The sequence below is a fragment of the Mastacembelus armatus genome, chromosome 16 (assembly GCF_900324485.2).
Source record: "Mastacembelus armatus chromosome 16, fMasArm1.2, whole genome shotgun sequence".
Classification (NCBI taxonomy): Eukaryota; Metazoa; Chordata; class Actinopteri; order Synbranchiformes; family Mastacembelidae; genus Mastacembelus; species Mastacembelus armatus.
Window position 1 is genome coordinate 24,401,870 of NC_046648.1, and position 15,058 is coordinate 24,416,927.

The 15,058-nt window shown below is 44.7% G+C and overlaps 3 protein-coding genes across 4 annotated transcripts; 1 reads left to right on the forward strand and 2 right to left on the reverse strand.

The window, feature by feature from the left end:
- The first annotated feature begins 1,439 nt into the window (after positions 1-1,439).
- LOC113136671 (hereditary hemochromatosis protein homolog) lies at positions 1,440-3,604 on the forward strand. Its single transcript, XM_026317660.2, has 2 exons — positions 1,440-2,046; positions 2,347-3,604. The coding sequence occupies exons 1-2, from the start codon at positions 1,989-1,991 to the stop codon at positions 3,348-3,350; spliced, it is 1,062 nt and encodes a 353-aa protein (XP_026173445.1). The 5' UTR covers positions 1,440-1,988; the 3' UTR covers positions 3,351-3,604.
- Positions 3,605-4,712: 1,108 nt separating this feature from the next.
- On the reverse strand, positions 4,713-8,327 carry polr3glb (RNA polymerase III subunit GL b). 2 transcript variants are annotated; one of them, XM_026317661.1, is made up of 8 exons: positions 8,150-8,327; positions 7,432-7,598; positions 6,944-7,073; positions 6,646-6,714; positions 5,834-5,890; positions 5,612-5,706; positions 5,328-5,447; positions 4,713-5,211 (listed from the first exon to the last, which is right to left on the reverse strand). In XM_026317661.1, exons 2-8 carry the CDS (start codon positions 7,543-7,545, stop codon positions 5,125-5,127), a joined length of 672 nt encoding a protein of 223 aa, XP_026173446.1. In that variant the 5' UTR covers positions 7,546-7,598; positions 8,150-8,327; the 3' UTR covers positions 4,713-5,124. The 2 variants fall into 2 exon arrangements, with proteins under 2 accessions (XP_026173446.1, XP_026173447.1); XM_026317662.1 differs by having other exon boundaries at positions 7,432-7,624.
- A 2,454-nt stretch (positions 8,328-10,781) lies between these two features.
- LOC113136779 (thioredoxin-interacting protein-like) lies at positions 10,782-14,751 on the reverse strand. The gene is made up of 7 exons (XM_026317823.1): positions 14,484-14,751; positions 13,647-13,722; positions 13,392-13,539; positions 12,520-12,732; positions 12,281-12,427; positions 11,581-11,907; positions 10,782-11,331 (listed from the first exon to the last, which is right to left on the reverse strand). The coding sequence occupies exons 1-7, from the start codon at positions 14,749-14,751 to the stop codon at positions 11,284-11,286; spliced, it is 1,227 nt and encodes a 408-aa protein (XP_026173608.1). The 3' UTR covers positions 10,782-11,283.
- Between the last annotated feature and the right edge of the window lie 307 nt (positions 14,752-15,058).

Below are 15,058 nucleotides of genomic sequence, written 5' to 3' on the forward strand. Positions count from 1 at the left end.
CAGACTGACCTGACACTGAGAGACCAGGGGGAGGAGTCTTACAGCGCAGAGGCGAGGCCAGAGGAGGGGGAGGACAGATGGGAGCAGGGGGGGTGACACTGACGCTGAGGTCAGGGGGTGGGGGTCAGTGCTGAGGTCAATGTGGAGCTGAGGTTTATAATGACAGAACAAGGAAAGATGGTGGATCAGGAAACACAATTTCCCATGTTTTAAATAAGAGAAACGTCTCACCTTGGTCCTGCAGGTAGGAATTAAAGACCAGGCCCCAGAAAATGCTGAGAAACAGGAGATGAGGCTGAACTTCTCCAAATTAATTAATTTTTTGTGTGATGTGTGAGTCAGAACGGTCAGATCAGAATCCATGTGATTGTTCTAACGTCTCCCTCCTCTGCACATATCGCCTGTTGTATTATTCAGTGTGGAAACCTCACAGAGCAGGAAAAATTACAATCTCATAATTAAACTGACACCTCATTTTTATAAAATTCTGACAATATAAAAAACATCACTTTTACAAAACACTGATATTTTATAGAAGGTTCAATCTTGATTATGGACATTTTAGTATTTAGATTTGCAGGAGGGCAGCACGGTGGAATAGTGGTTAGCACTGTTGCCTCACAGCAAGATGGTTCCTGGTTTGAAACCCATCAGGGGCCTTTCTGTGTGGAGTTTGCATGTTCTCCCTGTGTTTGTGTGGGTTTTCTCCAGGTACTCTGGTTTCCTCCCACAGTCCAAACTCATCAGCAGGTTCTTTATTGAATTAGTATTTTATTTTAATACAGTGGATTAGCGGTCAGCACTGTTGCCTCACATCAAGAAGGTTCCTGGTTTGAAACCCATCAGGGGCCTTTCTGTATGGAGTCTGCATGTTCTCCCTGTGCTTGTGTGGGTTTTCTCCAGGTACTCTGGTTTCCTCCCACCGTCCAAAAACATGTATGTCAGGTTGATTGGTGACTCTAAATTTGCCCATAGGAGTGAGTGTGAGTGTGTGAGGTTGTTTGTCTCTATGTAGCCCTGTGATGGACTGGGGACCTGTCCAGGGTGGACCCCTGCCTTTCACCCAAGTATTTTTTTGCATTTGTCAGAAACATGTTTGGGGGTTGGGACCTGGTCTTAAAGTGCAGTTGAGAACCAGGTCAAAGGGCAGGTTAGCTCTGACACTGGATCAGTGTCCTGTGTTGTATGAGCTGCGTAATCAGACTCTGCTGTTTACTAAGACTGCAGCTGTTCAGCCCGTCCCCTAAAACACAACAGCACACTGTAACTGCACCAACACATTTCACACAGAGGAAACATTTGCTGTGGCTCATGACTCTAAACTAGAATAATAATATGAAAATAATAATCATCTATAAACAGACTGAGCCTGAACACAGGCACGTCCTGCAGAGCTGAACTCATCATGTTACACATGCCTTTCTTCTTCTTTATTTTGGAGCTGCAGGCCTCCACCTGTGTGGCCAGCAGCCTGTCCTCACTCTGATTGGTCAGCGGGGGCATCCCAGGCTGCGTGTGATTGGTTGAGGTGCAGCGATCATTCATTCAGAGTATGATCGAGCGTCTGAGTCAGCGCTCAGATTCCTCTTTTCCACTTCCACATTTAGAAGCACTGAACCAAAGCTAACGTTAGCTCTGAGTCGACGAATCCCTGCAGGCAGAAAACAGGTCAAAGGTCACAGCAGCCAGGAACAACATGAGGATTTTATACAGTTTTCATACTGAACAGTCTGAGTATTTCCTCACAGAGCCCTGAGGGATCTGAGAACACATAATGTTTGTTTACTGGCCTGACACTTTTCTCTCTTTGACTGGTAAAAATGCTGTAATCTGCCTGGAGACAACTCCGTGAGGGGCTCTGATTGGTTCAAACACTGCCGGTAAAGAAAGTGAAAGTAAATGAGCAGAATGAAAGAGCAGAGAAAAGACAGATATAAAACAGACTGCTCAGCTTCCATGGATTCCTGATCACTTGGTTTAAGAGCAACATGTTTGTCATCCAGCTGCTGTTTGTGTCTCTGGTCTTTCAGCAGGTGATGAGTTCAGGTAACAAACCGCTGCTGTAAAATTCTGTTTCTGTGCTTATTCAGATGGTTTAACACATTCTGGATTATTTTGATCAGTTCATTTGTCAGAATTACTTCAACTGACTGTCAACTCACTGAATAATAGATTAATAAGGGTTTTAATGATCTTTTCCTCACTGTTTGAAAGGTCAACATGCTCGGCTAAGGTCAACAAGGGATCACAGAGAGCTTTAAAGTCTGCACAGTCAAACCTGCATCAGATAGGACTACGTACAGGACAAACCTTTCCCTCTCACCCATAATTCTTTGTTCCTCTCAGGTTCTGGACGACACTCCGTGTGGGCCCTGGCCACCTACATCTCAGGGACGACCCCGTTTCCAGAGTTTTCAGTTGTTGTGATGCTGGACGACATCCAGGTGGGGTACTTTGACTCAGAAATCGACCAGCTGACCAGGGTAGGCAGTGGAGGTGAGAAGGGGGCGGAGCTGGGCCTGGGGCAGGAGGCCGTGTTCGTCATGCGGGACATTTACTCCAGCATGAGGAAGAGGCTGACGCTGGTCAAACACCGCTTCAACCTGACAGCAGGAGTCCACATCCAGCAGAGAGTGACGGGCTGTGAGGTGCTGGAGGACGGAGAGCCGGCGCTCATCATGTTCAGGGACGGCTCCAACGGGCAGGATGCTGACAGCCTGATCTACAACATGACACACTTCACCTATGCTGGTGGGGACGGCTGGGAGATCCAGTGGGACACCATGAAGAAGACGTACTTCCAGATGCTCTACACCAACGTCTACCTGCCGTTCTGTGTTAGGACACTTAGGCAGCTTCTGCAGCATGAGAAGCACCTGGTGATGCATCGGGTCCGACCTCGAGTCCGCCTCATAACAAAGCAGGTGTTGGGTGGGACTCGGGTCACCTGTCTGGCCACAGACTTCTACCCTCGCCACATCAAGCTGACGCTGCTGCGGGACGGTCAGCCCGTGGACGAGGCCAAACTAACTGGCGGCTTGGTGCTGCCCAATGGCAATGGGCTCTACCAGGTGAGGAGGACCCTGATGGTCAGTGATGAAGAGCTGCAGAGGAAACACAACTACACCTGTGCTACCTCTCACCTGAGCCTGGACAACCGTCTGGAGGTCAGCTGGAGGGCCAGGTTTTCCCGTTCACACAGGATTCACTTCATATCTGTTCCCGCTGGTCTCATGGTTGTTGTCGTCCTGCTGCTGGTGCTGCTGTGGTGTCGGAGGAGGTGGTACCGGAACAGGACAGAGCCTGTTACCACGGAAACACAGGAGGAACCAGCAGAGTCTGAGCACTGAACCAAGAAACTGAGACCCCACAGGAACGATACGATGTGTAGTCCAGGTGTGAAGGGAACAGGTGCAGTCAGAAAGTCACCTGGTCAAATCTACTGGTGGTGTGATCAAGCAAGAAAGGATCAAATAAGGGAATTGGGATGTGCCTTATGTTTGACATAAACACCACCAGGGACAGAATTTTAGTTCACCTGAGCAGCTGAGGTTACTTTAGCTCCACCCTGTTACCCGAAGGAGTGGGTGGACTTTTGTTTAGAAAGGCTGGACTTCTCTTTTTTTTCTTTGTTTCCTTCACTTATCCAGAGCTGCAGAAGAAGTGAGGACAGAAGAACGGCCTCTCTGATCTGAGGTCAAACCAGGGGTTGATGACACGGCCATCGGGCACAGGTACGCTCACCACTCTGGACAATTTCAGGGTGAGCAAAATAATGTGAAGAGAAGCTTTCCTGCAGATCATTGACTACTCAGTATCTCCTTTAAAGTGTCAGCTACCTTCTTATTTCAGCTGAAACCAAGTGTGCAAACGTCCCTGCAGCTGCTGACGACACATAACCTCATAATGTCAGATTTAAAATCAAGTTCTGTCCTTTTTGATGGTAATGGATGATTTTAGAGGTAATCATTTTACATGTCCTTTTTATTTTACTACCTATATAATCACAACGTTGAGGATGAGCACCTGGGATATGTCTACTGAATATTAGATTGTAGTAATTTACATCCTCCAAAGTCAATCACATGTACCCACCTGAGTTCATTTATTGTTACTGATCACTGAGGGAGCAGCGGTGAAGATACTGTGTAAGAGGATTTTTTGGTTGAAGAGAAAATATCAAAAACCCATTAAACATTTCCTAAATGTTAAAAAAAAAAAAAATGTTTCTGCAGATTATTGGGCTTTTAGTGCTGCAACGTTTTTCTCTGCAGGCTCGGAAACGACTTACATTTAAAACTATTTAATACTGCTCTGCCCCCCAGTGGACAGATATGTAGCTGCATCTGATTGTAGCTCAGGTGAGATAGACCTGCAGGTAGGTTGAAAGGATCGGGTCAGAATCGACTTTGATTCGACTATCATCACCCCACACTGCACTGAGAACTCCATGAGGGTAACTAAACTTCTGATCCTTCCTGGTCACATTCATGACAGTAAATTTAGCTCAAGCTTCAGCATTTTATGGATCTGCATCTGCTTCCCAAAGAAAATCTTCAATATGTATTTTGTTCTATTATTTATGATTTGATTGTGAAACTTCCTGTTTATCACATCTATCCGTGCGTATCCAGAACTTACTGTGAATAAAGGTGTGTGTTTTGTCCTGCAGCTGCAGATCCAGTCTGGACTGATCCACCACGTCGCTGTCATCACATCTTTAACTCTGTGGTTTATTTGTCCCACAGCCAAACACTCAAAGATACAAGTTCCTGTTTTTTCACAACAAATACTTGAGAATGACGATAAAACCGATAAAATGTTGGTACAAACATGTGGACAACACCCACAGATAAATCAGGACTGGTTCAACTCACTCCTCCAGGCAAATACTGACGAGTTCCTGTCGATCAGCTTTGGAAAAGTGAAGCTTTTCTCTGACTTAGTCGTTTCAGTATAAAACTGTTTAAAATCCAAAGTAAAAGAGCAGCTGGACGGTTTCTCTGAAGAGACGATAAAATACGCTGTAAAAAGTGTCCAAACACTAATAAAATCAGCTTTTTCCACAGTCATTTCAGTGTGTGTATGTGTGTGTGTGTCTGTGTGTGTGAGTGAGCTGGTTTTTCAGTAAATAGCCTCGTCCATGTTGTCGTCACTGTCTCCTCCAAAGTCCTCTCCGTTATCAAAGTACGACATGATGTAGTCCGTCTCCTGGAGCAGAAACACTCATTTAGAATAATCCCACATCAATCGCTAGTTAATTAAACTGCAATAACTAACTTATCACGTTAATGACTAAGTTTTAATTTAACTTGATTTCAACTCACCTCTTCAAACTCTTCCTCGTCGTACTCCTCCTCTCCCTCGGCCTCCTCTTCCTCCTGTTTCTTCTTCTCCTCGTCCTCCTCCTCCGACGAGCTCTCCTGTGCCTCCTTCTTTTCCAGAGTCTGACAAAGTTAAGGTGGAAGTGTTGGACTTACAAGACAACTTATGGTGGAAATACTGGACCTTAGGACCCAATTTAAGGTGGACTTATGGTCAAGACAGATTTTGTCAAGAATTCCCATGGAATCCTGGGATTTAAATTGATACTTATTCAGGCTTGTCTCACCTCCAGTTTGAGCAGCACCTCCTCTTTCTCTTTGACTTTTTTCTTCTTCTGACCAGACTCAACTCGGCTCGACCTCTTGACCGCCATCGACACACCTGACAGACACAGGAAGACATTCCTCTATCTATACTTTATAAACAGCCTGAACATGTAGCAGAGTAGAGACACAGACTCAGTGTATTCAGAGTACTCTGTGTATGTAGAGTACTCAAGTGTACTGACCGTCTCTGACAGGTTTCTTGACGTGGACTCTGAGCTCTTTGGGGAATCTCTTCCAGTCTGAAACCACAACAGCTCATTCAGAACTCAGTTAAATATCACACACTTATGCACAGCAGCTTCACAAAATATGCAGACTCCATGTCTACACTTTACTTTGCTGTAAATTATATTTTGAGAGGATAAAATTGGCTTTTTACCCATCTACCTAAAATGTTGTTGCAAATGTATTAAAAATCAAAAACTGAAATCTTTCTGTCAAAAAACTTTTCAGAGCCTTCCCTTTGTTTCCAAACTGGACTCAGCTCCTCCCTTTTTGCTTTGACTGATCTGATTGGACAGAGTTTACAGATCAGAATCAGGGTAAAACCAGTTCTAAAGCTCTGAGTGATTTAGTGGAGTTTATGAAACAGCATTTAAAGGACACAGAGCAGGAGAAAACTCTGTTGATGAGACACAAACTGAAGGACATGCAGTCTGAAATAACTGTAGTGAGGTGCAGGAGCCTGAGACCAGGACAGAGAGAGCTGAGCTTCTAGTGATTTACCCAAGAAGAGTGGAAGTTGTAACTGCTGCCAGAGGCTTCTACAAAGTCCTGAATTAAAAGTATTATTGAGAGATTTCAGTTTAGGATTTTCAATATATCAACAAAAATATCAGAAAAGATACCTTTTGTTTCTCATTATGGAACAATGAGTGTAAACTATTTAAAAATGAATCTATAACAAAAGAAACTGCGTTAAAAGTGAAGGAGTAAAAACACATTTGAGCTAAAGAACCTAACATTTTACACATCATCTCTCACAGGGTCTCACCTGGAGTCCAGTCTATCAGACTGTCACCCTGCTCATTGCTGTGGTATTTATCAGAGTACCTCTCCACATCTGCACAGGAAATACACAGGACAAGCCCTTCACAATAAAATTTGTGTACAGGAGATTATTATTAAGTCAGGTGACTGCTGTCATCATGAGAAATCAGATCAGTTTCATGGAAACTGATGATTGATGTGTGTAGTCAGGTTCAGCTTAGGGCCTACAGAATGCATTATAAAACAGCGGTCCCCATTAGTGCAGAGACATAATAGCGAGTGCGTGGTGTGTGACCTCTGACCTCTGCGTGCAGCAGGTTGTTGGATGAAACAGGGCAGATTCCTCATGGCTCCTCTGAATTCCTGTTTAAGAGCCAAAAGGTACTCCATCTCTTCCCCACCTGCCAGGGGGAGGGGCTTCTGCTCCATTGCCTGGGCAACAAAAACTGAGTCAAATACAAGTCCCAGAGTGCTACTGTCAGAAACAAGTGTCTAACCACAGTCCATCTATTTCAGCCATGTCAGACATGCTGCAACACTGGATTCATTGGACGAGGTTTCAAAGTTTGATTCTTGTTTTTTAGCTTATACTGTTTCACATTCAGTCAAACACTTCAGGTAAAAAAATAACTGAATCATTTCTCATCAGCTCAACTACCACTGGATTATTGTGATGATGAAGAAAACTTTAAAACAGGAGGACTCTGTATGAAGTTCCCTTTCCCCCTCTGATTCTGAATGTTTATTTCCAGAAGTTTCTGTAAAGAGGTTCAGGTCTTCAGTGTCTTACAGGGAACAGAGGTGTAGGTTGTTGCATGGACGGAGGTAAACTGTCTCCTCTGCTGATGCCGACCACATCCACACTGAAACTCATCGTCCTCCGACCACGACCACGGCCCGCCATCTCTGCTGCTCCTCAGACCAGGTTAGACCGTGAGAGACTGGATTGGACTGGATCTGCAGCTGGAATCTGAAACTGAACCCTGACAGGACAGAGAGAATCAAATATCAACACAAATTTATTGTTAATCAGTTTTGAAAATTATAAAAAAAATATATCAATGGAAACCAGTTGGAATAATAACGTTCCACGTGTGTGAACAGCTACAGATGTAAATAAAACCAAACCCTAATATTACTGATTAATGATTAAACAGACAGGTGGATTAACAAAAACACATCCGACCCTGTGATGTGAATTTAAAAGGCTTTTATAGTTTGAGGAAACTGAAACCTCACCTGCCCTCAGGTTACTTCTAAAAACTGACTGAAAACGACAAGTTTGATCCAAATTACGTTACTGTGTGAATATCACGTAATATTTATGATCTGCTACTCTGAACTAACGTCTGTTCATACATGTAGACCTACAGAAAGAGGTACAACTGTCCTGTCCACCTATTAACAGGTTAGCAGGTGTTAGCTGAGCGTGCTAGCTGCCCATTAGCTGCGTTAGCAGGATGTATTCCTGTTAGCATGTTTAGCCGCGGTGTTTCTTTCGGTCCTACCTTTAGTCTTTACAGATAAAAAGTCCTGCTCCTTCTTCTCCTGCTCCACAGCGTCTCATTTTCTCACCAGGCTTAAGCTGAGACAGATTCTCAGCGGATAATTCTGCCAACAAAAAACCATCTTTGTTTACATCAAACACCGCGCCTTCTCCTCCTTCTTCTTCTTCTTCTTATTCTCGTGCCCCTTCTTCTTCTTCTGATGAGTAATGCGGTTGAACAACAACAGCCAATCTTTTAAGACCCCAGTCGCCACCTCCTGGACTGGAGTGTGGGTCACTCTATACTCTATAAAATAAAACTGCAATTAATTGGTGTCTATATAATGTATTAAATTATGTTGCGATGGACTACAACTTCTTCTTCTTTTACTGTTGTAGCTGGTTGAAGAGGAGCTGATTTAAAGCTAGAAAAATATTTTATCAGGCTAAAAATTAAGGATTAAAGTTTATTATTAGAGTTATTAGAGTTAAAGTTTGACTTACAAATGACCCACAGTCACACAGTCGAACCTGAAACCATGAAATGTATTTTTTGCCTGATCAATGACTTTTATCCAAACATATACCACATTAAACTGAAGAGTTAATTGACTAATTTATTGAGTTTGACTTGTAACAAGACTATATTTTCTAAGCTCTTTGTGTGTTTGAATGTGTATAAAGAAACATACAAAGTAAATGCTGCAGCAGGTACAGCACTCGTTTGACAGGACTCGTCTGCTTCATAAAAGATCCCTTTCTTGCTTTATTTGGTTTTAACTTCTGTGTGAAATTTCTATTATTAGTCAAGAGAACAAACTTGCCTGTAACTTCATCACCTCATTATGTTGGTACTGTTTTATTACAGACATGTACACTTGGAAAACGGAGCTGCTGCAGGACATACAGAAATATCTCGTGCCTGAGTCTGCCTTCCAGGAAATCCACTCTGACAGAATGAAATCACACCTCTATAATTGGACGTTTATTCTGGAAATTTTTTCCTTGAAGCACATTTCCTGTTGAATGAACTGTCCTGACTGAAACAAACTGAGCCGAACCTTAATGAGACGTTCATTAAGGTTTAACTTGTTAATTATCTACTCTGCTGTGAGTGACTGCTGGTGTGTTCACTGTGGCTGGTTAACATGACTGCTGAGCTGCAGCAGGAGATGGGTGTGACAGGGTACGTGTGCTGCATGTTGTTCCTGGCTGCTGTGACCTTTGACCTGTTTTCTGCCTGCAGGGATTCGTCGACTCAGAGCTAACGTTAGCTTTGGTTCAGTGCTTCTAAATGTGGAAGTGGAAAAGAGGAATCTGAGCGCTGACTCAGACGCTCGATCATACTCTGAATGAATGATCGCTGCACCTCAACCAATCACACGCAGCCTGGGATGCCCCCGCTGACCAATCAGAGTGAGGACAGGCTGCTGGCCACACAGGTGGAGGCCTGCAGCTCCAAAATAAAGAAGAAGAAAGGCATGTGTAACATGATGAGTTCAGCTCTGCAGGACGTGCCTGTGTTCAGGCTCAGTCTGTTTATAGATGATTATTATTTTCATATTATTATTCTAGTTTAGAGTCATGAGCCACAGCAAATGTTTCCTCTGTGTGAAATGTGTCGGTGCAGTTACAGCGTGCTGTTGTGTTTTAGGGGACAGGCTGAACAGCTGCAGTCTTAGTAAACAGCAGAGTCTGATTACGCAGCTCATACAACACAGGACACTGATCCAGTGTCAGAGCTAACCTGCCCTTTGACCTGGTTCTCAACTGCACTTTAAGACCAGGTCCCAACCCCCAAACATGTTTCTGACAAATGCAAAAAAATCACCAGTGTTTAAAAATTCCTATTTTTTAAATGTCCAAAAATGTCATCACTTTGCAAAACATTCTTACTTAAGTCATTTATTTTTAGAAGTGTTCTTCCTTTTTAAATGTCTGCACTTTGCAAGATTTACTGTTTTCTACTGTGCAGAAAAACAAACATAAATATATGTGAAGTATCAAGAGAACAAACTGGCCACTGTCACTTTAAATCACTGCATTATTATTTCAGATGCATTAACATGTTCACATGTACCTTAACCAAGTTCTAGCTACTATATAGTTATATACTGCTGGGATGTTGCATCTTATTATACACACTGCAGTTTCATATGAAAAATGTTAATTTGCTACAGTTACTACAGCTCTCAGATTAATGTAGTGCAGTAAAATGTAAGTACCATAAAGCTGTACTGAGGTATAGTACTTATGTACATGAATGCACTACTCTTTATCTAGAGCTTGAGTCTTCAGGTCAAACCTAAACCAACCTGGAAGATTAATTGGAGGTTCCAGTCCAGCTTTTTCTCAGACTGATGAAGCTGCACGGACGAGTGCTGAAACGTTTCAACCTAAAAACCCCAAGTCTATTTGCCATGACTCAACCTCTGATAACGACTGAGAATCTTCAGGCACTACTATTTATCATTTCTAATCAGTGAACTACAGCAGGGGTGGGCAACCCCTGGTCCTTGAGGGCCACCGTCCTGTTTGTTTTCAAACTACACTGCCCTGCCCACAGTGAACATGTAAGTCCATCTGTCAGCAGGTAAACACAGAGAGGTGTTGTAACCACAGGATGCACATTTAATGAAAAACAAAAACAAAGGTTGAAAGCCATGTTAAACTGATTTATTGTTTGAGTAAAAAAATAAACATCTAGAAATATTTACAAGATATATACAGCTCCCTTCATCTAGTGAAAAAACAACCAATGACAACACTTCACTGAGCAACAAGAAAAATCAAAATGACAAATTAACAGTTTTTTCCTGCTTTTACCTAAAGTGACAGAAAACTGACGGGTCACTGACAGAAAACTGACGGGTCACTGACAGAAAACTGACGAGTCACTGACAGAACACTGACTAGTCACTGACAGAACACTGACGAGTCACTGACAGAAAACGGACAGAACACTGACGAGTCACAGAATGGAAACTGCGGCGCTGAGTCACTGATGCTTGAGTTGTGATCTGACGCTGATTGATGGACAGTTCAGATAATGAGTCCACATCGAGTTCAGTCTCCGTCCTCAGGTCTAAGTCCCATCCGGGTCTTAACTGGACACTGCTGTCCATCTCTAAAAGTGTCCTCATCCGCAGGACGTCCTCAGAACACCTGAACAACCTGACCAGGGTTAACAGCATCCTGATCCACCTGAGGACAAGGAGACGGAACAAACTCAAAACTGGTGGTTCAACATATAAGTATGTCATGTGACTTGTCATGTGACTTTCATTTTGTTTTTTTTGTACTCGTATTTACTCAGATCAGTCATTTGTGTTTACAGACATCACCAATCTCTCATTGTACTTTGTCCTGTGTTTCACTCCTTCAGCTCTCGCTGTGAAAATGATCTGACCCCAGGGACTAAACCAAACTGAACCTGGGGGTGGGTTGTCTCACCTCACTATATGCGGGGGGAGGCGGGTAATACAGTTCAGGTGCTCTCATGAAGAGCCCCCCCTCGTCATCGTCCTCTCCACCGTCGTAGTCGTGGAGCAGCGGTGTGCGGGGGCCGTCCACCCTCAGGTCTCTGTGGATGTTACTGTAGCTGGGGGGGGACGAGGGGAAGGAGGCCCAGCTGCTCAGGGATCCGGCCTGGCTGCCCATGGATCCGACCTGGCTGCTCATGCTGCTGGTCCTGCTGCCGACGCCGCCGAACGGGATTGTTCCGATGACCAGAGGCAGCTCCAGGATCAGTTTCTCACTGCCGGGGATGTGCAGGTAGATCTGCAGGGCACAGGTGAAGTCAGTTCATTTCATATCTAAGATAATCTGTTATCGTGTTATCTGATCCAACTTCAACATTTTGTTTATCTCGTTGTCGTTATTCTTTATTTTATATATATTTCTTTACTGGAATTGGTCTCTTCTTCGTCTAAATGTCTTTTTCATCTCATCATCACGTTGTTTATTTAATCAAATCCCATGTTCTCATGTCTCGTCCTAAAACCATCTAATTTGTTTTAACTTTTCGAGTTTCATCACATCTCAATGTCCCATTTTATTTATTTTTTAATCTAATTTCATTAAAGATCTTGTTCAGGAAGGTTTCCGCAGGTCATTAAAGAGCTGAGCTGTGATGGCACCGACCAGGACTCACCGTCAGGGCGTATTCCACCTTGATGATGTCACAGTCCAGCAGTGAGGGCTTCAGTTTGGGGACCCTGACGGTCTTTCCCTGCCACATGTCGCACATCCCTGAGATGATGTGGTTTCCTCGGACCGCCGACAGTTTCTGACGCAGCACCTGGACAACAGAACAAGACCGTCAGGTACCTTTTCTGATGCCCCTGGATTTGTTCTCTAAGGATACAATGAGTTCTTGTGTCTGTGCCTCACCTTGGTGTGTCCGTGGGCGAGATAGGAGTGTTTGGCGATGATGGCGGCCTTCGGTACTACGATACGGGAACACGTGTTCTCGAACTTCGCATTGATGTTGATGTCTTCACCCTCACAGAATCCCTTCCTGTCGATATGAGCGCAGATGGACACCTGGCCGTCAGGGATGAACATACAGGTGACCTTCTTCTGTATGGAGGCTGCAGCCGGAGCCTGAGGGAGGAAACACTCATCAGGTCAGACACTGGGCTCATTTCATGTCTGTGATATTCTCAGTTTTCTTCTTATTTAGCCTGGTCTCATTAACCACGATATGACGGACGACCTACGTGGAGCAGGGTTTATTGCAGGACTGTTAAAAGAGGTTTAGTCTGAACTAGTTGTACCCGGTGAAGTGTCGACACCAGCTGGAGGAGATTTTGTCAAACACTTCCGGTTCTCCTCTAACAACATGTTCTCTGTTCATGTGTGGTTGGTTGTTTTGTGCTATGATGCTGTAAAGGTGAGGTTTCAACCTCATCTCTTGGTCTTCTCCAAACAAAATTGGCCGAAAGCTTCGAAAAGGAAAGGAAGAGGATCTTTGTGACCTTCTGTCAGTCTAATAATAAACTGGTCATTTCAGCCGTGGGACCGGACTGTTTATTGCAACATTCTGTACTGAAGAACCATTTTGCTAAGTCTGCAATACGTGACCACATTGTCATGATGGAAGTGCCAGAACAAAAACACAGCTCGTGAATGCTGAGCCAACTAATTTCAAGTGTGTGTAGGCAGATTTTCATGAACTAAGGAGCAGCCTGAAGGAAGGAAACCTAAAAACTGTGGATGAGTCAAATCTGTTCAGCAGCGGCAGGAATGACTTCATGTCTTACCAGCAGGTCGGGTCTGTTGACGTCCAGCGGCTCCTCCACCTCGAACTCCTTCTCACACTGCAGTGCATGCTGGGATGGCCTGTCCAGCACTGCCCGGGCGTAGTACCGGACGTAACCAAACTTTCCTTTATAGGACGACACCAGACGCCTGAGGACAGAGCAGACGACGCGTCAGGACAGACTGTGATCAATACATGACAAGTTATCAGATCGACATGTAATCAATAAATGAGCCAGTCAATAAATGAGCCTCACCCCGGCGCCGGCAGCTCAAAGCCGAACGTCCAGCTGTAGGTTTTACCAGGCTGCAGCAGGAAGCTCCCGTCCGAGTCTGAGGGCAAAGAGAGAGGAGCCGGTTCGTGAGTGAGGCAGAGACAGATACAACATTTAAATTAGTTTGTGTTAAATATCAATCAACACGTTTTGTTCTGTCTCTTCCACATCCATCTGACCGTGCTGCCACACTCTGGCTAAGAACCTAACTATCAAGTCCTGTTTCTCCAGCTGAGCCCAGTATTTCCTGTCGAATGTGTGGTGAGATGATTTTAGTGCATCATCACTGCCAAACTACAGAGGCTTCATTTTCCCTGTGGGCAGCATATTGCTCAGCCTGTATAAGGAAATGCAAAGTCATGATTTTTGTAATATTAGCATAGATGGGTTACTGGAAGCCTCTGCTGGGCTCAGGTCCAGGAGCTGAAGAGGTCAGGATTCTCCTGGACCTGTTCCCGCTAATGAAACGACACATTTCTAGTCTGAAAGTGACAGAAACTCCTTTAAAAGACGTAAACAGCCATTAGGACATGAAAAAAGACAAAAACGTGATTTCAAACATGACAGTGCCCATGAAGAAACACTGTTTCCAACAGAAGGTAAATGGCCTCATGAAGACTACAATCTCTGTCTGGGGCTCCTGTGTAGGAGGACTCAGGGGCCCCCTTACCTGTCTGGGCCCAGGGGCCACTGAGTTCTAATGCATCACGGACATATTCAGATGACACATATTAAACACACACTGTGATGTGAAGTGTTGCAGGTTTAAGGCTAAGTCTGTGTCAGTGTCTGGCACAGCCCTGCAGGACTGGACGGTACCTCTGCTGAGCTGCTCCTCCAGCCGCAGCTCCTCCTCGTACTTCAGGTACTCCACCTCCTGACTGCGGCTCTTGTGGTTCTTCCCGCCGCGGTACTCCACCCGGGCGCAGCCGGCGGCGGTGATCCTCAGGCCGGTCACTCTGCAGGGCTGAGCCGCCTCCAGCTGCACGGACCCGGACACTTTGTCCCCGCTGCTGTAAAAGGACCTGCCGGGATCCGAGAAGCCCAGCTGGAAGACTCTGAGCTTGTGGACTGCAGACAAAACCATGTTGGCACTGCCGGTGACGTCCCGGTGATTAAAGCTAAAATATATTATTCAAATATATGAAACAACTAAAGATTTGATGAAACGCTCTGGATTAAAGCTAAATCAGAGCAAATATGCACAAATGAAATATAAACCACATCCTCCGGGATCCGTTTCTGTGGTGTAGGTAAACAGTCCCCGCTCGCCTTTATACCGGAGGGGGGCGGGGGGGTGTTCCCGGTGTCCAGTTACTGCTTCACCGAGGACCATGTGCTCACAGAGTGGACACACCGAGGCGCCAGAGAACAGAGCGCTCTGATTGGTCAGT